The sequence below is a fragment of the Fistularia commersonii genome, chromosome 3 (genome assembly GCF_037954325.1).
Source record: "Fistularia commersonii isolate RoL2024-O1a breed Wild chromosome 3, RoL_Fcom_v1.0, whole genome shotgun sequence".
NCBI classification, from domain to species: domain Eukaryota; kingdom Metazoa; phylum Chordata; class Actinopteri; order Syngnathiformes; family Fistulariidae; genus Fistularia; species Fistularia commersonii.
Genome location: NC_141286.1, coordinates 16,753,934 through 16,781,657, shown reverse-complemented (window position 1 = coordinate 16,781,657; position 27,724 = coordinate 16,753,934). Strand labels below are relative to the sequence as shown.

The 27,724-nt window shown below is 39.5% G+C and overlaps 2 protein-coding genes across 6 annotated transcripts in view; one reads left to right on the top strand and one right to left on the bottom strand.

The window, feature by feature from the left end:
* Nucleotides 1–96: 96 nt before the first annotated feature.
* On the top strand, nucleotides 97–13,197 carry LOC147235685 (ras-related protein Rab-11A). Its single transcript, XM_086143855.1, has 5 exons — nucleotides 97–270; nucleotides 3,650–3,845; nucleotides 7,756–7,949; nucleotides 9,958–10,038; nucleotides 10,678–13,197. Exons 1-5 carry the CDS (start codon nucleotides 231–233, stop codon nucleotides 10,812–10,814), a joined length of 648 nt encoding a protein of 215 aa, XP_085999981.1. The 5' UTR covers nucleotides 97–230; the 3' UTR covers nucleotides 10,815–13,197.
* A 30-nt stretch (nucleotides 13,198–13,227) lies between these two features.
* LOC147235684 (multiple epidermal growth factor-like domains protein 11) overlaps nucleotides 13,228–27,724 on the bottom strand; it is a 158,432-nt gene continuing 143,935 nt past the window's right edge. For 2 of the 5 annotated variants that reach the window (XM_086143851.1, XM_086143853.1), the window contains 10 exons: nucleotides 26,068–26,196; nucleotides 25,662–25,790; nucleotides 22,637–22,765; nucleotides 21,453–21,581; nucleotides 20,418–20,651; nucleotides 19,911–20,062; nucleotides 19,290–19,359; nucleotides 18,714–18,767; nucleotides 16,096–16,311; nucleotides 13,228–15,127 (listed from right to left, as the gene is read on the bottom strand). In XM_086143851.1, coding sequence (XP_085999977.1) covers nucleotides 14,934–15,127; nucleotides 16,096–16,311; nucleotides 18,714–18,767; nucleotides 19,290–19,359; nucleotides 19,911–20,062; nucleotides 20,418–20,651; nucleotides 21,453–21,581; nucleotides 22,637–22,765; nucleotides 25,662–25,790; nucleotides 26,068–26,196 — 1,436 coding nt within the window. In that variant the 3' untranslated portion in view covers nucleotides 13,228–14,933. Of the gene's footprint in view, nucleotides 15,128–16,095; nucleotides 16,312–18,713; nucleotides 18,768–19,229; nucleotides 19,360–19,910; nucleotides 20,063–20,417; nucleotides 20,652–21,452; nucleotides 21,582–22,636; nucleotides 22,766–25,661; nucleotides 25,791–26,067; nucleotides 26,197–27,724 lie in introns of those variants that run through there. The other 3 variants (XM_086143852.1, XR_015105925.1, XM_086143854.1) reach the window with 3 other exon arrangements.

The following is a 27,724-nucleotide window of genomic DNA, read 5'->3' as shown; positions in this document are numbered from 1 at the left end:
ACGTGATCTATGTCTGGGATTTATCACACAAGAAATGCCCTCTGACCAGGTTCTCATTTTGACCATTGGAGGTCAGTATTGTCCTTGAAGCTCCATCGGGCCTCAAGGAAGAAGAAATTACGGAAGTACAGCTACCAAACAGATTACCGTTGGAAGAGTAAAATACAGTAGATTGATTTATTTTCTTTAACCCAATCTACTTTTTGGAAGAATACATACCCCACAAGAAGATGGGCACCCGGGATGACGAATATGACTATTTGTTCAAAGGTAAAACTGCCTTTTGTCTTTGTGCCGTCCGCTCCCCTGTTAGCTGCCAGGCTATGCTAACTTAGCCACCGTCAACCTTTGTGCTGTGATTGCCGAGCCAGCTTCGCGGAAAATGTCAGCGTGTTTCATATATTTACACGACACACAACGCATGTTCTTGAATTTCGTGAATTGTAATTTATAAAACTATTGATTTCCCGACTTATTTCTAAACGACGGGCCTCCCGTTAGCTTTGGGTGTGGAATAGCTGAACACCGGACACACCTTACGTTAACCGTTATTCCATTATTCTCACGGGATCCAACTGGCCAGGATTGTTGACGACGTCGAAATACATGTATTACAAATAAAAAACAGGTTATACGTGCATAATAGAACTACATTACAACATGTGAGGAAAAAAGAGAGGCCAACTAAGTGGTAGTCAGGAATTAAATTAGGCACTAAAAATCTAACCATCAATCAGACAACACATATCCGTAAATAAAACCGAAATGTTTAGTCATATGGTATTTCATAGAGGCAGACACGTACAGTTTGTGGTTCGGCAATATAAAAAAGTGCAGATAACTTGATAAACAATATAACTCAACAAATTCATCCTGTCACTTAATGATTATTGGTAAGTAGTTCTCATTTATCTTCATGTTTATTTATGTAATTATTATATTATTATTCAGATCTAGAAATAGCTACATTATGGGGACACCAACAATATAAAGCAAATCCTGGTACAAATCAGATGACAGACTTAAAAGCTCTGTTGTAAAATAGCAGTAGAATTCCTTCTCAAACCACAATGTTAAGAGTCAAGGAAGAAAAAAAGGCAAGGCTTCATGCTTTTCCAAATTAAATCAACAAGGATCTACTTGATCTACTTGCAACTCTGCTGCCTGTACTCTGTACTCCTGATTTGTGTAGTTTTTTTTTTTATAAGATGTATCCTGGATTGTTTTACATTAACAAGAGGGCGTCTGTTCCTTAATATAGAATAAAATTTAGTAAGAAAGTAAGTTACATCCCTTTTAATGTTTCTCTAACAATATGCAACTGTTCCTGTCCTGTTTGGTTCAGTGTCAGGCGAGGCAGGCCTTGTTATTAATCTCCATGCTGTTCACCGTGGCATTCACGGTCATTGTCAGTTTTGCATTGTTTGTTATCACGACAATGCAAATACGGTAAATACAATAAAATAGGATGAAGAGAAGCATATACAGTCTTTGACTTAACTTACTGAACAGGAACAATTAGAGGAAAACCTTGAATAAACAAATGGAGGTCAACAAAAATAATGTGATGGTCATGGTGAATCACTCTTCGACCGGATAGATTCTGTCATGTTAACCAAACACAGATCGAGTTACTGTTCATTCAACCAGGGACCTTTAGGCACGCTGTCTTCCTAAATGTATATAATCGTCCAGGTCCAGACGTATAATGCCTGGACCGAGTTGGGACTATGTCTTGGTTTAAATACACTCCTCCACAAAAAAATCAAAGGTGAGAGATAAAGTGAGTAACTACAGTAAATAGACTGAATAGAAAGAAACAGTAAAATAAATTAAGTCTAAATCATCAACAATTTAGGTTATTTTTTAATTATGCTGAGTGACTCATCTCTCCTCATCTGAACAAAGTTCTCATCAGTGTTCATATTAAAAATAAAAAAAGACCCTGTTGTTTTCTGAGCCATGACCTCCAACCCAAGGGACAGAGTATTCCCTTAAATAAATCCACAAAAATTAAAAGTATAATTTCTAACATAATTACTTGCTATATTACATTCTGATTCAAAACACTTAAACTAGCTGAACAGACTTTCTAAATCCCAATTCTATGTCTGTAATTGTTTGCATGTTGTCAACATCAAAAGGGTGTTTCACCATTCAGTAGACATTTAAAGATGGAAACATTAATAAAACACCTGCTTGTCCAAAGTATGATATCAATTTACCTCTGGTAACTTGTCTGTAGGGCAAACTGAAAGAGGGGATGAAATGGGATGGTGGCCTTTTACAATATATTCACAACCCACCAGTCAGATGCTGCTTGTAGCAGAATGCTGCATCGCCTCATCTAATGTGAGCATCAGGGCTGCACAGGACAAGCATGTACAAATGATGGCTGAAAATAAATCACTGTATGAAGTTCAATAGTTGAGAAGACAGCAAACTGGCCATGATGACTGCAGGTCATTTCTTGTCTTCCATTTCTATTTGTTTATCACAGTGTTTGATGAGTAAATCTCCCTGGTTGCTGGCATAGATGGTCAGGATTCAATGTCAAGTTGTTGGGCTCATATCAGTGTCAGAATGGCCTTTAATGCAGATTGAGACATGGAATGGAGGACTTACTAGTCTGCAACAAAAAACCTGAAAAATAGGCTGCTACCTCTGGCTCTGCTAAACATTTCATTCTGGACATCCAGTCTTATTTTTCACCTTCAAACTATAAGAAACTGCTTCAGCTTGCTACTACTTTTATTTCAAAATAATATGTTGTAATATAATAACAGCACTGTTTTAGTGTGCTGTTTTGGATCAGTATTTGGCATCAGCCATTAGGCAAAGTCAGGAATCTAGCTTGACTTTGGGAATAAAATGTTTTGGGAATATTTGGATTTATGTGGGTAATTGTTTTTTTGTTTTTTTTTTTTGCATGGCACACAAGACTGCTGATAAGCCTGAGTGCCACTGTTATGATATTATTGCAACTTTTCCGATTTAACAAAAAGTATCATGTGCTATCATCATGGTAAAAAAAAAAATAGTCTAACTACTTCGTAGTGGTAGAAAGGCACAATTAAATTTCACAGGAAAAAGAATTTAAGAGGAATTTAAATGGTAGTATCAGCTGACAATATTAAAAAGGCATAGTAAAGACAAACGACTATCCTAAAACAAGGAAAATTACAAATACAATTTACAACGAATCCTAAACAACCACTAATGTTAGAGAGTAGACAATGCTTGTTTTGAGGTGGGAAAGTATGGCTTCAAAAATGGCCTGAGTTAAAAAAATAGCTAAATACAAAGTGTAAGAAGGGGGGTCCCTGATGTACTCTGGTTTCTGTCTGTGTCAAGCCCTGTAAGTGTTCAGAAAAATGTTCAAATAGTCATCAGTGTAAAGTGTCTGGTTTTCATCAGATTTTGGGCTCTGCATTCTGAGCTAAAGCTCTGGCACCGAGGCACTGAGTACGCTGGTACAGAGAAAGGGTGTAAGGAACTTTCAGTAATTCCATCTTTGAGGTTTGTTTTTCCAGATTATAGTAGGCATCACGTTGACATTTGGGAAAACTAAAAGTAGCATGTGTATTGGACTTGCTACAATAGATTCCTAGAGGGACTTAACTTTTTTTCACTGTTTTTATTTATCCAGTGGTGCTTATTGGTGACTCGGGTGTTGGAAAAAGTAACCTGTTATCCCGTTTCACTCGTAACGAGTTCAACTTGGAAAGTAAGAGCACCATCGGTGTGGAGTTTGCCACACGCAGCATCCAGGTTGATGGCAAGACGGTGAAGGCCCAGATCTGGGATACAGCGGGCCAGGAGCGCTACCGCGCCATCACATCGGCGTGAGTACAGTCAAACCATTAAACAGCAACAACTGTGGGCTTTTAGCTGGAAGGTGATGGTGTTTGATGGCGCAGTATGACCAAAGCCTGCCCCTTATCATTCAGCATCCCAAAGCCACTTCCAAGATCGTTTTGTACTTTTTCTTATATAAAACACCTATTCTTCAGTGGTAGTGCTAAATGCTTGATGGATATTATTTACAGAAAACATAATTTAAAGCTTTGACTGAAAGGCTAGATCTTTATTGACATGTCTTTAAGTGATGTGCATCTAATGGGGAATGCATCAAACGCTGCCATTAGGGTTATTACAGATGATTTGGGCTAAAACAATGCATCCACCTTTCATTCAGATAGCCTGTGTCAGAGAAGCCTGGAGAAAAATCATTGAAAAATCACTGGAGGACTGACAGTTTTGCGTATTACAACTCTGCATACATGTTTGCACTGTATACATGGACCAAAGACCTGGAGAAAATGCTTTAAGTAAGTTGGAGAGTAGTGCCCTTTTTTAAAATAATGTCCATCATACAGTGTATTCATTTGAAAGGTCAGACCAGAGATTTCTTATCACCCAAGTGAAAGACTTGTGAATGCAGCACACAACATTCGAATAAAAAGGAAACTGAAGTATTTCTTGTCATATTGGCCTACAATATTCATCTTGGTTATGTATCTCAATCTTGTGGTTTTTCAGACATAAATTCAAATAATGTGATCAATAATGATGTAGAAAATGTACATTCTGAACATTTGAAAGACTGATGGTATGAAGAATGTGGTGTGTCAGCAACAACCTGCCACTTTTGTATTGCTATATGAAATGGACTTGCAGGTATATAAAAAAAAATTTACTGCAAAAAATGTAATGTATGCTCTTTGTCCACAGCACAGAAAGGTGCATATGATGCATGTTTACTCATTCGTTGGTCCTATCAGATCAGTTTCTACTGATATCTTATTTTCACTGTTGACTGGTACAAAGTTGCACAACACATTGCTGGAAGTGGCTGCCATGCAAATCAGATAGACTGCAAGCTTGCTCATCAAGATAATGTTCCTGTTATTAGTTGATCCCAGACCAGGAGAACATTGCATCACCTGATGGCTGCTTCTGTTATTCAAATGGCTTTTTAACTACGACTGTTTCACTGCTATCACACATCAATTATTTGTTCTGGTCTGTGACTGGCCCTCTGTGCCAAACACTGAAATCCTGCTGCATGGTCAGGTGCCTTCTCCCAAGTTACTGAGTATTGTGATTTGTTTTATCTTGTTTCTTCCGATGCTTGAGACAAAGTTTGCAAATATATGGATTGTGTAATTAAAAGGAACATAATTTATGCTGTTTCATGTATCACCGAGACTGTCACCAAAATTGTAGAAGTAGTAATGAGAGACTCCTCCACTGACCTTTCAAACTTAATGTTGACTGTAAAAATTTAAAAGCAAAAAAATTGATGGACTGAAATGTTCATACAGATTTAAATTCTCAACTTTCCTTATAAGACCAAGGTGGAAACATCAGTTTAAAAAAATCCTGCATTGCAGTGACCAAAAAGGGCTTTCACACCGGGACGTTTTTAAACAAAAAATAAGGAGTGACTATAATATTTTATTTTACATTTTTGGGGGGCAGAGCAGATGGTAAGTCTTGCAGAGTAAAGTAACTGTACAATCCTTCATGTTACAAAGAGCTCTTCTGTAAACCATGAATTTAACACTGGAAGTGAACAGCATGGTACCTGGTTAGGTAAAGGCTTAGTTTTCTTGTTGCTACCTCACACCGCCTTTTAAGTAACTACTTCTTCTCCTCTCAACTTTTCCCTTCAGGGGTCGCCGCAGTGAATCAACCATCTCTCTTTAACCCTATTATCTGTATCCTCCTTTCTCACACCAACTACCTTCATATCCTCTCTTACTACATCCATAAATTTTCTCTTTCGTCTTCCTTTACACCTCCTGCCTGGCAGCTCCAATGTCAGCATCAGTCTACCAATATACTCACTATCCCTCCTCTGTACATGACTGAACCATCTCAGCCTGGCTTCTTTGACCTTCTCTCCAGAACATTTAACATGTGGTGTTCCTCTCATAGGCTCATTTCTGATCCTATCCATCCTGGTCACTCCCAGAGAGAGCCTTAGCATGTTCACCTCTGCAACCTTCAGCTCTGCCTCCTGTCTTTTCGTCATTGTAACTGTTTCTAGGTCATACATCACTGGTCTCACCACTGTCTTCTTGTACTCCTTTCCTTTCATTCTGGCCGATGGTCTTCTATCGCATAGTACCCCGACACTTTTTGGGCCTTGGACCCATTCCAACCTGCTTGAACTTGTTCTTACCTCTTTTCCACACTCCCTGCTGCCCTTGACTGTTGACCCCAAGTACCTGAAGTCCTCCAACATCTCCACTCCCTGTAGCCTCACCATTCCACTGGGGTTCCTCTCATACACACACATATACCCTGTCTTGCTGCAACTAACCCTCATTCCTCGCCTTTCCAGAGCATATCTCCACCTCTCTAGATTTTCCTCAACCTGTTCTCTGCTCCTGAAGGAGATTCCTGTCTAACCTCATCTTTGTTCCTATCCTGTATACCAGATTTGCCCATCACTTCTTCATCACCTCTATTGTCTGCACAGACATGCCCACTGTAGTCTGCACAAATTACCACTCTCTCAACTCTGGGGATATTCTGAATCACTTCTAACTCATTCCAGAACTTTTCCTTCACCTCAAATTCATATCCCACATGTGGGGCATAGCCAGCGTCACACCTTCAATTTCCAGTTTCAGACTCATAAGTTTATCCAACATTCTTTTCATCTCCAGAACATTCCTAACAAACTCCTCCTTCAAGATAACTTGTACTCCATTTCTCTTCCTTTCAGTACTATGATAATATAGCCTAAGCTTCTCGCCTTATTACCTTTCCACCTGGTCTCCTGGACCACACAGTATACGCACCTTCCTTCTCTGCATCATGTTGACCAACACTCTACCATATCCTGTCATTGTCCCAATATCCAAAGTCCCTTCTCTTAGTCCCAGACTCTTGCCTGTCCTCTTCTCTTTTTTCCTTTTACACCATATTCCCTTCCTGAGGCAATCCTCTGCATTTATCCGGGCTTGGGACCGCCTCAGGGAGACACTTGCCCATGCCGCTCTGAGGGTGTATTACCGCCTTTTAAGTAACTATGATATTATAAAGCGCAGACAATAAGTGACAAGAACTCAAGACTGTGTCGAACCATGAGACCATCTAAGGTATTTATATTGTTCCTCCAAATGGTTGTCAGATGGATTATTTATTAATTTAATTTACTGAATGGAGGTGTAGGAAAGAGAGAGTGTTCCTACATAATAAATACTTGTTGTTTTGGTATTTTCCAGTGCCTGTCTCTTTAGGCACAAACAAAAAAAGGTTTCAAAAATACACAATATTTCAGCAAACCCCTTCCTTCTGACAACCTGCTCATAGCTACATGACTGATTAACAAACACTTTAGTCCATGTGGTCTCTGTCTGTTTTCATTATAAAATGACAAGTGGCAGCATGGAAGGGTTCTTTTCAAGAACCTTAAGCCTTACCCCTGGTGTTCTGCTGTTGTCATCATTAACATAGTCATTATGCATTGGAACTTAGCTCCTGACACTCACACGAAAGATGTTGTGAGTTATGACGACAGATGATCCATTTTTAGTTTTACATCTCCATGGATTCCCACCAGCTTCTTGGGGAAAAAAAACAATTGGTTTTGAAAAGGTCATACAATCAGTTTCAAGAAGGGTGACCAGCTGGATTCAAGACATTATGCTCCCATGTTACTTCTGTAATGTTAGCAAGTGAAATTACCTGCAGCGTTCCAGTGAATAGGCGCTGATGATATCTTTCTGCATGCTGTAGGTACTACCGCGGTGCAGTGGGGGCTCTCCTGGTCTATGACATTGCCAAGCATCTAACCTATGAGAATGTGGAACGCTGGCTGAAGGAGTTGAGAGACCATGCTGACAGCAATATTGTCATCATGCTGGTGGGCAACAAAAGCGATCTGCGTCATCTCCGGGCTGTTCCAACCGATGAGGCCCGGGCATTCGCAGGTGAACTGAACTTCTGATCCTTATTTGTTTGCTATTATTTGGTTGGGAACACTGGAATTAACAAAAAACTGTTCTCTAGGCACCAAGGTTGCTTACTGGTTAACGTCTACAACACATAACTATGTAGACCATCTATTATTGCCACCGTGTTTTGTCTGCAAACTGCCAGATTAAATCAAATCCGCCTCTTCACAAGAGAGGGAGCGAAGATCGGCGGCATAACAATGAGCTTGTCACAATCTGATTTAGACTACCAAATTGTGTGTATATATGTACACTGAGTGCACAATTATTAGGCAAGTTATTATTTTGACCATCAACATTTTATCCATAATTTCCAACTCTAAGCTGTATAAACTTGAATGCTTATTTGAGTTAATACATATCCGCCGATGTGTATTTGTGTAACAAGAGAGGATGTGGCCTAAGGAGATCAACACCCTATATTAAGGTGTGCATAATTACTAGGCAGATTCTTCTCTTCAGGAAAAATGGACCAAGAAAGATATTTCACGGACTCTGAAAAGTCAAAAATTATAAGAAGTCTTTCAGAGGGATGCAAGACTCTTGAAATATCTAAGACATTGGGGCGTGATCACAGAACCATCAAACATCTTGTTGCAAATAGTCAACAGGGTCGCAAGAAACGTGTCAAGAAGAAAAGACGCAAATTAACCTGCAAAGATTTGAGAAGAATCAAACATGAAGCTACCTGGAACCCATTATCCTCTGGATACCTGGAGTGTCAAGAAGTAGGAGGTTTTCAGTACTCAGAGACATGGCCAAGGTAAGAAAGGCTGAAACCCGACCACCTCTGAACAAGACACATAAATTGAAACGTCAAGAATGGGCCAAGAAATATCTGAGGACAAATTTTTCAAAGGTTTTGTGGACTGATTAGATAAGAGTGACTCTTGATGGACCAACTGAATGGACCCCTGGTTGGATCAGTAACGGACACAGAGCTCCACTTCAACTCAGACGGCAGCAAGGTGGGGGTGGGATACTGCAGGTATGGACAGGTATTATTTAAGATGAGCAAGTTGAAAATGGACTCAAAATCAACTCTCAGACCTACTTCCAATTTTTAGAGGACACTTTCTTGAAGCAGTGGTACAGGAAAAAGTCTGTACCTTTCAAGAAGACTTTTTTTTTTATGCAAGACAAGCTCGCATCACATGCATAAAAGTACTCCACTGTGTGGCTGACCAGTAAAGGCCTTGAAGATGAAAATCTAATGACATGGTCCTCTTTTTCACCTTACTTAAACCCTCCTGAGAACTTTTGAGCCCTTCTTAAGCAGGAAATTTACAGTGAAGGTAAACAGTACACCCCTCTGAACAGTGTCCAGGAGGCTGTGGTTGTGGCTGCACGAAAAGTTGATTCTGACCACATCAAGAAACTGACTGACTCCGTGAATGGAAGGCTTGTGACTGTAAGCGAAAAGAAGGGTGGCTATATTGGTCACTGAGGTTTTTTTTTTTTGAAATTTCAAAATGTTTATTTGTAAATTTTGAGTGCTCTCACTTTAACAGGTGAAAATAAGCAAGAGAGATGGGAAAATCTTTGTTTTCCATTTAGTTGCCTAATGATGTACTTGTAGACATCCTTTTAAGAAAACCAACACTTCACTTTTACTACTTAAATGTTCAGGTTTGAGGGTTTGTTAAAATTTTGGATTGAGCAAGGGCACTGTAGTTGTACGATAATGAAATTAATCCTCAAAAATACAACTTGCTTAATAATTGTGCATGCAGTGTGTGTGTGTACACACACGCAACAACCCCAGTGGCTTGTGCAACAAGATAATCTACTAAGAGTTGTCAATACTATGTTTACATTGTGTTTCTTTAATAATCGTCAAGGACTACATTTGTAATTATTCTTATAACTGCATTGACTTCAAAGTTTAACCAGGGCATCTTTGCCACTGATAAATTGTGGGGGGTGGTGGTTTTGTTGTGCATGTATCAGACATATGAACATATTGCTCTACTTCAACCTGCAGAGAAGAACGGCCTGTCTTTCCTAGAGACATCAGCCCTGGATTCTACTAACGTCGAGACAGCCTTCCAGACAATTCTGACAGGTGTGTTTGTCTTTGAGTGTGTGTGTGTGAGTGAGTTGTCTATCAATGAATGAATTTGCGATTGATATTCACTGTCAAGCCTGTTACTGAGAGGACTAGCAAATACTGTCATTTAGGTGGCCAGTTTCTTTATGTTTGACAGGTTTATCACTGAGCTGAGGCTAACCGCTTATCTGCAGTGGGAGGACCATGTGAAATAATGATGTGATAAAAGTTAATCTGTCATTTTTTGCTTTTCCAAAGAGATGAGATTATAAAGGCAGTTTCATTTAGCTAAACTGAATTCAGAATGTGTGTAGAGTCAATGTAATGAAAAAAAATGATAAGATATCAGAAACACCCTCTACAATTTTATACAGGCCAAATAGACTCTGTGATAGTTGTATCCAAATACACGAACATTGATTTAATTGGTTTAATTGGATGATTTATTTCAAAATCATTTTAGAATTAATTCTTTTAAAAAAGTGTTGCACAAACATTGTAGTTCTATTTACTGATGAAAATACAGATCACTCGCAAATCATCCTCACATGCACATGACTCCCAGTGGGGTCCTGATCCTAACTTTGGTTGTGTAGTCAGCAGGTTCTAATGATCTAATAACTAAATAACTAATAACTAAATGTTCCCCCCCAGAAATATACCGCATCGTGTCCCAGAAGCAGATGTCTGAGCGCCAGGAGAGCGACATGTCACCCAGCAACAACGTGGTCAATATCCAGGTGCAGCCCACTGAGAACAAACCAAAGATGCAGTGCTGTCAGAACATCTAGCCCCTGTCGACCCCCCACAAAGATCAGCTGCTCCCCTTCCCTCTCCCTACAGTTCCCCCCTCTCCCTTACCCAGATCTCCCCGCCCTCAGAGAATAGACTGCCTCCATCCTGTGAGGTGAAGGAGGGATGAGCCACAGCTTCAGGGTTGTGACCCGAGCTCCTCACTTCCCTGTGCCCGCCTCCCCCATCTGAGCTCCCTTCTCCTTGCTCCCCAGTATAAGAAGTCCCTTGTTGGGTGCCCCCTCTGTCTCTAGGCTCCTGCAGGACAGAAGGAAGCAGGCATTTCATATCACTTTAGATTTCATTACTGTAGATGCGCTGATGTCACAGAAATGTCTTAATATATGAATGTGATTTGTTTTCCTTCTCTCATCTTCATACTTTGTGCGCTTGTTGATTTCTCCACTCTTTTTATGATCTCTCTCTCTCTATATTGTATCATATATCTACAGCTAGGTATATATGAATTTAAAGCACATGGAAGTTGCTCTGAAGTGTATTCCTATATACAAGCTTCTGTCATTTCTGACTCCCCTCCACGTTAGTGCAATGTACTGTTGGATGTATGAGCACGGTGAAGATGTGGCTTCACGGTGGAATGTCGTGCCCTCTGATCTGACTGCTGTGAATATGATGCTAGTGAAATGTATAGCCTTCACATCTGCCCAGCTTCTGTTTGTGCCATGGAAACACCCTGGTTGTGAGCTAGCATGTAGTGGTGCAGCTGTTTTTTTTTTTTTTTAATGTCACACTGCATGTTTGATCTGGCACAAGACTCAATCTGGACTGTGTGTAGAACACTATGCTGCCTCGAAGATGCATCAACAGAAACCCTGTACTTTCGTTGTCCTACTTTGTCTTAGCTTCCAGTCCAAAAAACTGATGCTATGCTAAGAAATAAGGACATGCTAATCCATCTGGCTTTCCAGTTCCAACTTAAACAAAGTATGCATTCTTCTTTTCCAGATTTGACTACAACTATGCAGAAACTAGCACATGGCTGTCTGGATTGTTTTTCTTAGTGCACTCTATAGTAAATGAAGTAACTGCAAGAAGCAAACGTACCTGAGGTCGTAGTCTCATGTGACATTTCTATGATATTAACAATAAAACCTCCTGTCGCCTTGAAAGCAAGGCTTTGCATGTTAACACAGAACTATTGTTAGACGCACTAAGGAAATTGTAGAGAAATGTTTTTCGCTCACTAGGTCGGATTTCATGTGTGTGAATTTGTCCAAATCTTGCACTGAACCTTAATAGCTCTGGTGTTCATGCCATCTAGTCTAAAGGTAGATTTTACTGTACACGGAGCACACGGACCTCTGGTGCTATCAGAGGCGCCGTTTCAGAGAAATGAACGGTGCCAAGAAACAAAACACAACATTCGGCTCTGCAGAGTACTGACTGAGTCGTTTTAAGTCATTCCTTAAATCCTCAAACGGAAGATAGTTGTTGTTCAAGTTTAGAAAATGTGATTGTAAAGCGGTTATGGTTAAACTTGTGGACCCAAGGACACACTTTAGGGAATAATCCGTGATACTTTACCTTGCTTTCACAGTGCCTCCTTCACCCCACGTACCTGTCGGATAACATTCACATGCTACGATCCGCCTCCTCCATCAGCCTTTCCCCGTCACATAAAGCCTGTTTACACCGAGCTGCCTCGCGACAACACAACGCATGGCTTTCTAACTCCCCAACTCTTAGCGTCGTACCACCTTACGTAGCTAACACTATAGACACCACCGCCCACGGAATCGACGGCGGGGCTAACCGGTACGACGCGCTAAGCTAGTTTACTCCCAAGTCCAGTGCGGTCTGTACAGCTTTTTAAGTTTTGTTCACTTACCCGCTTTTTTATCTGTATCTGTCTTGTGACGGCGAGAGCAGGGACACACAACGTGTGTGTTTTACCGACAGAGGTTTAAGTGGGTAGCTCTGGAGTGTGTGAGCCTGGCTGGCAGTGCCAATGGCGTTTTCCGGAACAGATGGCACCGCCAGCCGAGCCTCTCCAGACTCAAAGGCCGGTAATCTCGACAAATCTAAGTGATTCCTTTTTTTTTTTTAACGATATGATTTCCGATCCCCTGTCATGTGCCCCCGTTGGTCTCCTCGTGTGTGTATATGTGTGTTTTGTTTTTTTATAAATGTGAGTTTAATTTGTTTTTTTGTTTTTTTTTTCCATATTGAAATTCGAAAATTGACTGTAATCCCAGTGTAAACGTGCGATTGAAATGACGTCATTTCATGGTTTTTGAAGGGTTACATGTGAGAGGGGGGTCAAAATGAATGGTTTTATGTTTTGTACAGATTGATAAATTGTACAATTGTGTCTATATCTTAAGTTATCAGTTCATCTTAATAAAGCGCACCAGTCAGAAACGTTTGATTTTATTTTGTCTTTAATTGTGATATGCTGTATTATATTTACCTGCATTTGAAAGAGCTGCAGCCACGAAAAACCTTATCCCAGGCGTTGAACTGGCATACAAAAACGTCTTGACAAAGAGATATAACTTTTTTTTTAAATATCTGTAATACATAATCTTAATGTCTACCTCCACAATGGATCATTTATTGGAAAAAAACTGTAAAATGTATGTATGTACACACTAACGAATATACTATATTTTCCTTGACAATTAGGAAGATGGTATAACAATTACAAAACATCACCAATAAAAATGTCAATTGAAATATTTAAGTATTGGAAAAAATAATGGGAAAAGAGTATTTCAACAAGGGAAAAAAAGACGAATTTTCATGACGCTTGTAGAGCACCAATTGAAGAGGTCAGATGAGTGAATATTTCCATGACTTGCTGGCAGGATACCCTGCACAAGTTTCTCATCTGTGCTGCTGATCTTGAAACAAGACATTATGCCACTCCCCTGAGCTATGACAACTTTATTGGGTTTAAGAGCTTATTTTTCTTGAAACAATTATGAACAAAAACAGGCAGCACTTTATACATCTACTACAGCTTGCTGATGAAGATAAGACATAGAAGCAGGATACACTCTGGAGCAAATGGAATTCGGGAAAACAAAAGAAACAAACAAGCTTTACATTTGATTGTCAACATGTCCTATTATTGCTTTTTGCAAAAAACTGAAACTCTGTCTTTAACTGCTGACCCTTTGTAATTGGCGATTTAAAGCATTTTTACAGATTGCATTTGTCATTAAGAGTATAATATCATAGTTGAAACACATAAGTTCCTTAAAGAGACACATGATTTGGCGATGAAATGAAAGGAGGAAACAGAAGTAGGTTCATGTCAAATGTGCTCCCCTCCCAAAAAAAAAGCACACAAAAAGTTTCAGATTTAGCAGCTTTCTTGTTGAGTCAAAAATAACGATAATCACAGCAGGACGTAATACAGATATTTCAGTCTAATCACTATATCTAGAATTATCTTTGGCATGCATGTGTAATATGCTCGACACAACTAGAACACAAATAAATAAATAAGCCACAATAACAAGAAGTTAGTGTACATCCAATAAACACTATTTGTCTACAGTACATACAAAAAGATAACATTTTCAAGAGAAAATAATGATCCCATTTGGATCTTTAAATATGTAAACAGGAAATAAGAAACAATGTGTAAAAATATCAGAGGTACACAGACAGTGTGTAGCTCCGGTTTGTTCATGTGCATTTCTTTGAGTCCGTTTCTCTGTCCTGTGTTAATAGAGGTGATTCTGTACAAGTTTACCAGATCTGCTGGCACTCTGTCTTTACAGTTCTGGTTTGAAGAAACAGTCCCAGCCAGAAAAAAATGTAAAGATGCTTTTTTTCTTCTTTGTGGTCCTTTATGCCCTTTGGAGTCCAGGTGTATAAAAAAATTGTCAATCAGCGCACCAGGAAAAGGGCACACTGAGCATATGTACGTGAATATGCCCTCTATTGAGACTGGGTGATGAGTGGATCACTCTAAATGAAGATGTAATATGTAGTACTGACATGTAACATCTCTAACTGGTGGGATATAATACAATGACAAAACACAGCAAATGTCCAACTGTGCTCACCTACTGTACAAAAAAAATACCTTCTGCTTTTCATTCTAGTTCACAGTTTTCCTGGTTGCGCCACCGACAGCCTGGATTTTAGAGGAGTGAGCTGGTGGGGCTACCGGGCAGTGGGGGGCTGTGGCTGTGTAGGTTGTGGGAGGGGCTGGGGCGCACAGGCAGCAGGTCGTAGTGACTTGGGATGTGGCTGTTTCTGGGCAGGTCATACGGGTTCTGAGGGTAGCTGGGGACCAAGTTACCTGTTGCTGCCTGGACAATGCTGATGGTGGGCTCTGAAAGGAGCAGATGAGACACATGTTGAGGTTGGATAGCTGCAGTGCATTTCTGCAGTGTTTCTGAGCATCATGGTGGCTGACTGATTGGTCAAAGTATAACTATTTCTTATGTTTCAGAATATCTGATTCCAATATTACATTGTCACAGAAGGACTTTACAGGGAAATAGGAGATATATTTGATGGCATCCAAAAACAGTAACTGAAACCTGGAGTTTTACTAACTTCTTTTCAAGGAACTTATCGCTTGTTTATACAGAAGGTCCTTACAGCAAGTTTATACAGAAGGTCCTTAATACTCACAGTGCTGCTGTCAATTGTGTTTTGTTTATTTATTTATTTATTTATTTATTTTACTCCTTGGTATCTTTCTAAGGTTCAATGACGATCTTTTTTTGATATAAAGATAAGGATAATGATACTTTATGGATCCCCATATGGGAAATTAGTTTGTTACAAAAGCACAACAATAACAATAAATATGAATATAAACATAAATAAAAGAGACAATTAAAAGAACAAAGGCAACAAGGATAAACATAGATGACATAAAGACAACAAAGTGTTACAAAGTAAATATTGAACTAGTAAATAAAAAACAACATATACATTACTAAAGAATTAACTTAAACAGATATTTATGACAACATGATAAACCTAACACTTACAAGAAAAGCATAATTCTTTTTCTTAATTTTCTTTAAATTATTTGGTTAATCAACCAAGTACAGTCCAGTTATTTAACTATTTGACATTTTGGAGATTTGAGAGAAATGTACTACTTGATTAGCAAAAGGAAATTACTTTAAAAACAAGTAACAGTAAACTCGCAATTGGAATGATTAGTTAGGTAATATTTCTAAGTCAGGTCTGTTGCCTGATTCATAGGATCATAAAGTAAATGTTGTAATTCATCAACACCATTGATCCCTTTTACTTCATAGGTGATCCATATCACCAACATACCCATGTCATAGACGTTCTTTACAGGCACGTTGGAGCTGTTGTTGATGATGGCAGCAGAGCAGCAGTGACTGGCGTATTCACGTCGAGCTGGTGATTTCATCTCGACATAACTGCTCTCTGAATGTTTGCAAGCCAAGCCAGGAGCATCGTTGATGGTGGCATACGGGTTTTCACTGTTCAAGGAGCAGGTGCTGGACAAGGAGCCCTTCATGTAGTCTAAAACAAGAACAGGCAGGAGGACAGAAGTTGATGCTAATTAGATTTTTTGCTGTTGCCAGAGGAAACTCATCTTGCCTCCAATTTCCTCCATCAATTTTCAAATGAGACAGTGTGCAGAAGATAAATGGCAAGAAAAGAAAGCATAACAAACAAGATACAAAGAATAAGAAGATACAAAATGAATAGGGAAAAGAAAAGAGAGAAAAAAAAGCTGATTAAAAATATGGAAGCATTCAAGACAATAAAAATACATTGTAAAAAGAATGAAAGCAGGATGAAAAGAAACTAAAAAAAAATGATTTAAGGAACCAATTCCGAGACAATGGTGGTCAACTGGAAATGGGTGAAATGTCCACTCCGGGTCAGGGCAGAAGTCCTGCCCCAAGTGGAGGAGTTCAAGTATCTCGGGGACTTGTTCACGAGTGATGGAAGAATGGCATGGGAGATTGTTAGGTGGATCGGTGCGGCATCGGAAGTGATGCGGACTCTGTCGTGGTGAAAAGGGAACAGAGCCAAAAGACGAAGCTCTCAATTTACCAGTCAATCTACGTTCCCTCCCTCACCTAGGGTCACGAGCTGTGGGTAGTGACCGAAAGAACGAGATTGCGGATAAAAGTGGCTGAATGAGTTTCCTTTGCATGGTGGCCGGACTCTCCCTTAGAGATAGGGTGAGAAGTTCGGTCATCCGGGAGGAACTCGGAGTAGAGCCGCTGCTCCTCTGCATAAGGAGTCAGATGAGGTGTCTCGGGCATCTGGTCAGGATGCCTCCTGGACGGGGGGAAGTAATCCAGGCCTGTCCATCTGGGAGGAGACCATGAGGAAGACCCAGGACATGCTGGAGAGATTATGTCTACAGCATGTCCTGGGAACACCTCGGGGTCCCCCCAGAGGACCTGGACTATGTGGTGGGGGAGAGGGTGGTCTAGGCCTTACTGCTCCGACAGCTGCCCCCGCGACCCGACTCAGGATAGGCAGGGGAAGATTGATAGATGGATGGATGATTTAAGGACATTAGGAAAAAGATGGGTGAAGAGAAAAATAGGAAAGAACAAGAAAATGGAAGAGACAAAAAAGAAGAAAACAAAGAGAGGGGAGGTAAGGACAAAGAAATCTCTTCCTATTATAGCTTATTGCTTAAATCGGAACCTGCAAATAAGGAGAACAAGGCAAGCATTCCCATGGCAAAAATTCCTGGCGATGTGGCTGATAATTCTGATTAACATGACAGTAACGGTCAAGGTCACATTCCCAGAGAGCACAGGTTAGATAACACAAGAGAAGGAACAAAGAGCAAAGCTGGGAAGGAACATAGCATTCAGTGTCAGTGGAGCAGAGTCCCTGGGCCAGTTTGAGGGTCAGACAGGGTCAGCTCTGGGTGGAGGATCCTAGCAAAGAGGGAAAACACACAGTGGAGGACAGTAGGCACATCCTGCAGAGACACACAAACAATATCCAGGTACAGTGTGGGCCCGACACTGCGAGGGTATCCATGCTGCAGCTGTTTTCTTGGCTTCACAACCCCAAAGACCCCCGAGAAAGACCCTGAATGAAACCTCGACCCAACCTATTCTTTGTCACACAGCCTTACCAACTTTTCTGAAGGAGCATTTTGACCGCAGGAACTGTTCCAGAGGAACTTTATAAACAACACTGTGTTTCAAACACAGGGACAAGGGAGTAACATACTATGCCACAACTCATACACTATGGGGGGTTGCGTCTGTAAGTCTTAACTTTTGTGATTGGCTCAGTACATACAGCATTTTTTTTTTCCCCAGCCCCATTTAAAAAAAAATTAAGCCTGTTTTTGATTCAAATGCCTTTCATGGGAATTTTGAACATTACAAATTTGATCAAATATCACTAACTTCAATATCAAATTGTCCAATGGTCTTCCACTAACCAACTTTGTGCCAGATTTTATCTACTAAGCTTGACAGACTATTTTCTTTGGGACCAAGCTGCAACACCACAGGAATTTTACTGAAATGCAGTAAAATGAATGTAGTTAAATGTTTGACTACTTCATCTGTACCTTTGGTATCTGATAAACCTTAGAGAGTTGGGCTTTTATGTGCACGGCACAGAAAGTAATATAAAAAGAAAGAAAGATGAATAATAATCTGGTTTATGAGCAGAGAATAAAATGAAAGCCTAACCAGAGCAGTGAATGTAATATAACGGTCTCTGAATTAGTTCATCTAATAGACTCAGACTTTTGAGACACTGTTACTGAATCCATGCGTGGAGCTTTAGGAGGACATGCAGCACTGCACGTCCTGTGTGACAGGAAGCTGAGGAGGGTCAAAATGCAGGAGAGGTGGTCACTGGCTGGGGGAACTGTTCGAACAAGAGGATTGGCTGAGGAGTCAGAGGTGAAGAGGTCACAGTGGCTGTACCTCTGTAGTGTGGCTCCACATGGTAACTGTACCGCCGGTCGATGCAGTAAACACCTGGACGCAACGCAGAGAGTAAAGTCCAATAGATGTAAACGCAGAACATGAAAATTTGACCGACTGCAATTTTATATAAAGTTTCTGCTCCATGTGGAACAGATGTCAACATTTAGTAAAAATCAAAAGACATCTTGACCTTAAAACTCCCACACCGCATTAAAACTGGATTAAATGTTGGTAGTAGATGTTGTCATATGTATGGATCTTGTTACCCAATCTGTCAATTATCATTTAACGAACATCAACATATAATATAATTGGGAGTAAACTAAAGGTATGCTGTGCCATTAATTTACTCTTTCACATCTTCATTAGACCTAAATCAAGCATAATCATTTCAAGTTTGAAGCAAACACCTTATACCGTCATGTGAGTCCCTTTAATTCCTGCAGATTTTCAGAAACCAATTTGATTTCAGAAACCAACAACGAATTGCATAGGTTGACACAGCAACACAACTTTATAGAAGAGTTTCTACTGCTTCTGGAGGCCATGGCAGAGGAGAAGAGTGAGACTGACCCAGCTCACTCAGGTTACAGTAAGCACCCCACTCTGGAGCACTGTTCCTGTGGCGCTTCTTTGTCTTCACCTAGGAAACAACAGCAGTTAAAAAATCATTGACTGGGAGCGCACTCCAGAAGTGGTTCCTATAGAAAACAACAGTAACAGGTCAATGTTTTACTGATCACTTTTCCAGACTCGAACCAAAGGTTATTCATAAATTCTTTTCACAACAGGTTCTTACACGTGAAAGCAGGTAAAGACAGGTGAGGTAAGTTGTAACTGACAGTAGCTTTTACCAGGCTTTGACCATAAAACCGCCATGTCACTGCTACCAGTAGATAGACTCCTTAAAATTAAATATTAGCATTAACTTAGAATGCAGATATTTCTGACATGACATATATATACTTTATAAAAATGATCTGCTAAATCATAGTATGCTCTCTGTGTAATCTGAGTTGAGAAAGTTATTTCTTAGTGTATCATTAGCCTTTACTGAGACTACAAGAGAGATTCGACATTCCCTAGCTTTAGGCCCATAAAAAAACATTAATATTTACAGTAGGTATCATCCAAATAATATCAGAAAAAAACTCAATATGGTGCATCTGTTATGTGCACAGAAGGCCTGCCCACCTTGGCGACACGCTTCTTGTCTGGTTTGGCATAGTGGGCAGCATAGGTGCAGGGTCCCAGTGTGCGGTAGCTGGGGTTGGAGAAGCAGCGGCCTATAGAGCTATTACTGGGAGAGGAATCTGTCGAGGAAAGTAGGCCGGTGCACTGCAGCCCTGCTGTCACCACAACACATGATCTCACATCCTATGTACATCAGTCCAACACGTGTACACACTCACACACAGCCTATTGTCAAGTGATATTCCAAGGCTGTAAAAAAAATTAAGGAAACTTCGACCAACAAGTACTCTTATCCCGCTTGGTCACATCAACACGAATCAACCAAAAATAATTCAATAGGGAAGAAAAGCTTTGTTGGCAGGAGAATAATATTCCAAGATGACCTGATTGGACTCAAATAAATTAAGATATTAATTATCAAATCGTATCAGTGAATGCTTAATTTGTCAGAACTTCAAGAGGGAAAAAAAATTGCAGACGGAGGAGGAATAAACCAAGAAATCTCACCTGAGAGTGAGTAGTCAGTGGAGTTTATGTGCAAGGCAGGGGTGTAAGTGACACTCGGCACATGGTGGCCCTTCTCTCTCTGCCGGTAGCGGAACCAGACCACCAGACCCAGCATGGTCATGATGAGCAGGAGCAGGAAGATGATGCCCAGGATGGCGCCTGCTGACTGTCGCTCAGATGCCAGAGCTGGGCTGATTTTCGTGTAGGGATTGAGCTCTTCCATCATCAAGGCAGCTGGTGAGGACACACAGTGAGAAACAAAACTCACTTTTTTGAAATTGAGCATGCAGATATTTACAAAATAAGAGCCTGGTAACCGTGCTATGGGGTAGAGAGTCAGAGTCAGAGCAGGGGGACAATGATATTTACTGTAAAAGCAGCATGACTGTGGTTACATCCAATGACTTTAACTGTTTTATTTAATTGTGAGACTTGGTATGTAATAAAGGGATCACTTTACATTACCTTCATGTAATAACCATAAGTTATTGACTATTGGTTGTCTATTTTCACCTTTGCTTTTTTTTTTTTTCATTCTGTTGTCCATTCTTATCCTTGATGATGTTGTTTTTCTCTCTGCTGTCTATTTATTTGTGGATGTCTTTTGCTGTTCTAATTGTCTCTCTATCTCTCTATTTATATTTATATTCATATTTATTTATACTATAACTGTTACACTGCTGTGACAAAAGAGTTTCCCCTATGGGGATCAATAAAGTTTATCTTATCTTATCTTATCTTATCTTATCTTATCTTATCTTATCAGATTTTTCCCTCACACAAATTGTGATTTATTTTTTACGTTATTAATTAACTCCAGTTAATTTCTGCAATTAAAACTGAGAAAGTTGCCAGGTCCTCATATTCTATTTCATCTTTCAACATTAAACAAAGATAGCATTTCAAATGCAGGTCAATTATCTCTGTAACACCATATTCTATTGGTACCTCTGATATATTCAAGATGGTCTGGCTACAGGTTCCCTTGTGCTCTCTGTTCCTTTTGGGGAGTAAAAAATCAGCATCAGTTCTTACCCTGGTCACAGCGGATGCCTTTGAAGCCGATGCTGCAGTAGCATGTTCCCGTCACGTAGTCGCAGGTGGCGTTGTTCATGCACTCACACAGCTGCTGGCAGCCATAGCCGAACGTCCCTGCAGGGCACTCTGTGGACAGCCATTAAATTTCATTAAAAACTGACAAACACAGTAAGACATGGATTGATTAATCAACAAAATTGAAATGAGCAACTACAAGACAATACCCATATATCAATTCAATTCTAAATTGTATATACATGCTTGATTAAAATTTGAAATTTCTATTTTACCAAGTACCTGTACAATGATTTTTTTTTAAGTGATCCCTATTTCCTTTTTCATTTTTACAGTATGTTCCTTGTGCTCTGCCTTTTATACTGTACACTGTGCTGATCTTATAATTTTCCTTTTTTTTGTATCGATAAAGTACATTTCTATCTATCTATCTATCTATCTATCTATCTATCTATCTATCTATCTATCTATCCATCCATCCATCCATCCATCCATCCATCCATCCATCCATCCATCCATCCATCCATCCATCCATCCATCCATCCATCCATCCATCCATCCATCCATCCATCCATCCATCCATGTTTATAATGACATTTATTTATAATATGACTGTGAATATGAATTAGAGAAAATACATTCTGAAACATTTCCAGTTGTTGACATTTTTTAAAGGTCAAATAAGTGATGCCTTCTTTTATTTAAAGGTTGGGATTTTTTTTCATTTACAGACTCTTGAATGAACCATTCAACTGATGATTCTGAGATCCTTTTCTTTTACCACTGAAATGTCCATTTGTTAAATTGATGCCTTTCTTAGTTTAACAGATACCTGGCGTGGTTCTTTGCTTCAGATAATTATCTGTATCATTTGATGAATTTAGCTCAAATACAACAACATTAGATGACTTGACAATAGTTATATTTTTTGCTCCCAACTCTTTCCAAAAACACACTCCAAAAACCGAATATGAGTCAAGGCACTGAAACAGTAGAAACTTGATTTTTAAAGGAGTTGTGATATTGATTGTTGCAGATAAATGAAATCGATGAAGCCTGCCTCTGCATAAGCCTGTTTATCAAACACTTGAAAAAAATAGCCGATACAAGGGCATTTCAAGGGTGAGCTGCTTATGTTTCTTCTGAACAGGGATGTAAACACTCACTCAGGTCGCAACTCTGTCCAATGAAGCCTGTCCTGCAGGAGCACTGACCGCTGATGTGGTCACAGTCAGCCCCGTTCTGGCAGCGACACACCTCAGCACACTGAGACCCATAGAACCCTGTAGGACAGCCTTGGAGGGACACACAGCAAATCCTTGTTACATGCTTATCTTGTGTTTCCATGACTCTAAATCAGTGGTCCCCAAACTATGGCCCATGGGCCGGATAAGGCCCGCGTCTACATTTTGCCCGGCCCCTGAACAATACCTGAGATGCATTATGATTTTGTTTCCATTCTGGCCACATAATCGTGACTTGAACATGCATAGAACGTAACATTCTATTCCACCCTTCTGCAGTCTGTGCCTTATCTGAAACCCCTCTCTCTCTCAAAAAAAATTCTGGACCCACCCCTGTCAAATAACACGGAATAATGGCGAAAAGATTAGGTAAGAGAAAAATAGATTCAGAATGCAGGGTATTTAATCTGGTAGGTGTATTTAGCTTGGTAGGTGTTGGTATCAGTTCAGTTTCATAGCCTGCTTGCTTTCTGGTTTTCAAAGTGAATTTGACATGAGAGAGCTGCAAATAGTTGTGTCTACAAGAAAGTTAATGTTCCTTGTACGATGTTATATAATAATGTTATTATTTATTTTCTGTTTTTTTTTCCCGTCAAGTTCCCAGAAAGGGTTAATTGTTTGTTACGGGTGGCTTTCTGGAAAACAATAAATGTTTACTTTAAGACATCTCTGCGATCGACACACTTTTTGTTACAAACTGGCCCGGCCCCCCGTCAGAGAAGGGAAAAGTTATACGGCTCTCTCAGGAAAAAGTTTGAGGACCCCTGCTCTTAATGGACAGGTCCCACTTTTCAACACTTGATGCTTTGAGGGCCATCTATTGCTTTAAGGAATCAAAGAAAATCTAAATAGGATCACAAACTCCCTATTTTACTCCTTCCAATCAGTGTTGGTGCAGGAAAATTCACACACATGGCAAAGCACACATGCATGCAAGTATGTATGTCCTATACGCAACTCAGTTGAAGTGACAATGTGACGCTTAGTGAGGGGCATTTTCACCTTTTCAAAATGCTCTTTACCATAAGCCAGGGGTGGGCAAACTACAACCGCGGGCCACATCCGGCCCGTAGGTCTAAAGATTGGTAAAGAATTCATACTTGATGTGAATGATTGAATGAATTGGATCAATGAATATGGGAGCTCAATCATGAGATTATTTCATTTTTGGAGCGACTTGAGAACACTTGAGAATTTTCCTGTGATTTAACCTTCACTGTGGACATACTAACACACATGAATGAGCTGGATGTGAAGCTACAAGGGAAAAACCAGTGTGTGCATGAAATGCAAGCAAACGTTAGAGCCTTCAAAAGCAAGCTGGTTTTATATTCAAAGCAAATGTCAGATGAGCCTGATATGTACTGTTAACAGATGCATTTTTTTATATGTATCGTATCTTGTGGCGACTTGGCTCCTCTGTCAAATTTTAAAAATCAATGCGGCCCCTGAGCCAGAAAGTTTGTCCACCCCTGGCATAAGCTAATGTTGCAATTTGAAAGTGAGTCATGATAAAACTGTATAACTTAGCCTTTTAGGTGGGAGTGGTGGAAGTTAGAAAATTGTTACAAAAGTTAAAGCTTAGTTCGTCGAGTGGCCGTCCCTTCAATTTGAGGAATGGCATTTTTCCATTCTAAGCTCTTTCTCCAAGCATGCTGAAGTATCCTTAGACAAGACACTGAACCCCAGTTGCTGCCGATGGTCTGGTCAGCAACTTACATGGCAGCTCTGCTACAATTGATGTGTGAGTGTGTGTGAATGGGTGAAAAAAAAAGTAGAGAAAAGTGCTTTGAAGCCACAAGATGTGAACACATTAAATAAGTGGTGACCATTCACATAATTTTCCTACTAATTTAGCTTCTTCTCTCTTTTTCTATGTGGTTTCTTAGTGTGGAAAATTGGAAATTTTTTAAGGTCATGAGACAGATATTCCCTGCAGGTGTGCTCAGAATTGTAATTTCATCATCTGCCACTAGATGGTGCTAGAAGAACGATACCAGATATAAGCTTTCATGGCTGCCTTCAGAAGGGGAGTGTGGGAAAGTAAGCTCATTTTGGCTTCTGTCTGACATGTAAGGAGGCAAGTAAAGCATGAAGCTGCAGGGTACAAAGTCACACACTCACTAATTGACTCGAGAAAAAAAGTCTCGTTAAAAAATCTTTTTGTGGACAAATTTCAATTCATGTTTTACTTTAAAAAGAAAAAAAAACAAACTGGTGCATCTCTTGTCATCCTTGGGCGATACACTTTAATGTTTTTTAAAATGTCATGGGTAAATGCCAGGTTTACCTGAGCAAGAAGTCACAGAAAATACTGCAAAATATTACCCTTAATGACAGCTTGAAGGGACCTAAAAAAAAATGCAAGCAAGTTGCCTAAACATGAGCGAATATGTACAAAATGGCAATAAATTTAGTCGGAAATTTCCCAACCCTTTGCAAGAAATTAGCAGGAATAAGAAAAGGGTCAGACAAATATCAGTCTCATGTTATGGCCAGGTCTCTAGGAGTTATGAAAGACATTATTAAACAAAATAAAAATGAAAAATGCTTGAAATTTGGCAAATAATCAGCAAAGGGTTTGTATGTAGGTAGGAAAAATTAAGCATTTATTCTAAACTTTTCAAAAATTCTCATCACTGGACTGATGTGGCTTGACTGAATTTTGACTAAAGGTCATCAATATTTTTCCATTTCAGTGTTTCTGAAGTCTTCTAAATGCAGCACATAAACACTGACACTTAATTCAAATTTAAATACACTACATTTTTGCTTTTTATTTCACCACAGAACAAAGAAAGACACTATGAGACTGCAGTTTGAGAGGTGATGAAGTAGAGGACCCATGTGAATCAACCTAATTGGCTCAGTAGTTAATCCATGCTCTTGTGTGCAGGTGTGTGTATGTGTGTGTGAGAGAGAGCGAGAGAAGCTGTGTGAAACATACGTTGAGTACAGAAGAGTCCTGTCCACCCAGGGCTGCAGTCACACTCTCCATCTGTGTGGCTACATTGAGCTCCGTTGTGGCAGTTACATGTGTGGATGCAGTCAGGACCCCAAGAGCCCTGTGGACATGCTGCACACACACGCCAGCACACACGCACGGACGTCAAATCAACTAACTTATGCTAAACTATTTTTTTTTAACCTTAACAAAAGTCTTCACCTGAGAATGTAATGATTATTTAAGAACGATTTGCTTGTTTTCCTTCGATTTCACTGTGGGAACAGTTTTATCACCTCACAGCAAGAGGGGTACAGGGATAAACACCATTACAAAAATTCCCATTGAAAATTCAACATGTAAATGATTAAACTGGGGTGGGGAAGATATATCATTTGTGGCAACTTACCTTTGGAGCAATCTTCGCCGATCCATCCAGGGTAGCACTGGCAGGAGCCATCTATGGGATTACAGGTGCTGTTGTTGGTGCATGAACACATCTCAGTACAGCGCTTGCCATATTTTCCAGGAGGACACACTGTGGACATACACACATTTAGTGTTACGGGGATGTTTCAGCACAACCACCAATAAGCCTGGATCACTTGGAAAAAGCAATATGAGCAATGGAGCTTTTGAAAGAAGATGTCTGACATTTAATATATTTAGAATTCACTCAACTGTTTCAAAAAGATTAATTACTTCATCTCTGTGGGAAGAAGTTTTTGTTTATTGAGATTTTTTATTTATTCGCCCACTGCTGCGAACATAACATGTTAATCTGTTATCCAAATCAGGAACCTTGATATTCTTCATGCGTTGGTTTTTCTCTCAGATGTGCAATTTCAAAAATACAAGGGTAAATCAATGAGTGGCAACAATAATGATAATCTGGGATATAATTAGTGTTCAAACATTAAGAATGGAGTAAATGAGCAACATTTTAAATGGAATGAATTGCCCCATAATCATATAATCTTTATTACAGAGGAATTATTTAAAACTAACTTTAAATATGAATATAACTGATCCAATAGATACTTTTATATCCATAAAATAAGAGGTCATACTTAAAGATATCATACATTTATACATTTTATTTTGTCTCTTTACTATAGACAATGTATGATTCTATTGTATCAATTGGTTTTTAGAAAGAAACCCAGTCATTTTTCATTTTTTTTTGTTTTTATTTGCTTGGTTTCTCTGTGTCTCACATCAAAAACAGTAAAGCTGCTATTCAAAGAGAACGGAATAATTTCATCTTGCATCATATTGTTAAAAGCAGAAAACACAGAGTATCATTACATACATTATATATGTATATAATGTATGAAATGATGTGTAATGATATGTGTGGATTTGTTTGTGTGTGTATCTAATTTTGTTTCCTAATTTGCTTTGTAAATTCACATTTTGGAAACACACATGAGATTAAAACAAAATGCTAAATGCATGCAATGAATTGGTTAAAGAACAGCATGCATTTACAGATTACTGAGAATAAGTAGAATTTTACTGGGGAAAGAGTGTTGTGCATCAGAAATGTAATTTTCCTTACTAAAGACTGTAATAAGCACTGTCAGTGACAAAAGGGGCTCCTGGATATTGTGACAATGATCTTCTCCCATAATGGCCGTTTTTTGTTTTTTTATATACTGGACAAAACAAGCCCACTGAGTCCGGGGCTGACAAATTTCATTCTTTTTTCACATAATACAATATAAATGAGTCAATTTGTGAACAACATACAGTATATCTGTCTGGGAACGGTTATATATTTGCTTAAATACTTATTGAATACAAATTGAGTCATTAAAATAGTCACATGGTCTAAGGTTTTTTACTGAAATAAGTTTATTATTATATCTTTCAATATATCTTGGTCCACATCGCCGGTTGTAAGTCGGACCCGTTTCCGGTGAGACTTGGACTCTGCCAGGGTTGCTCTTTGTCACTGATTCTGTTCATAACTTTTATGGACAGAATTTCTAGGCGCAGCCAGGGCGTCGAGGGGATCCGGTTTGGTGGCCGCAGGATCGAGTCTCTGCTTTTTGCATATGATG

What these genes read in the sequence shown, in the direction of transcription:
- LOC147235685 (XM_086143855.1), top strand. Translation starts at nt 231, where the DNA reads ATGGGCACCCGGGATGACGAATATGACTATTTGTTCAAAG. An exon ending in ATATGACTATTTGTTCAAAG is followed by an intron (nt 271 to 3,649) that starts GTAAAACTGCCT and finishes TTATTTATCCAG; the next exon opens with TGGTGCTTATTGGTGACTCG. An exon ending in TGAGGCCCGGGCATTCGCAG is followed by an intron (nt 7,950 to 9,957) that starts GTGAACTGAACT and finishes TTCAACCTGCAG; the next exon opens with AGAAGAACGGCCTGTCTTTC.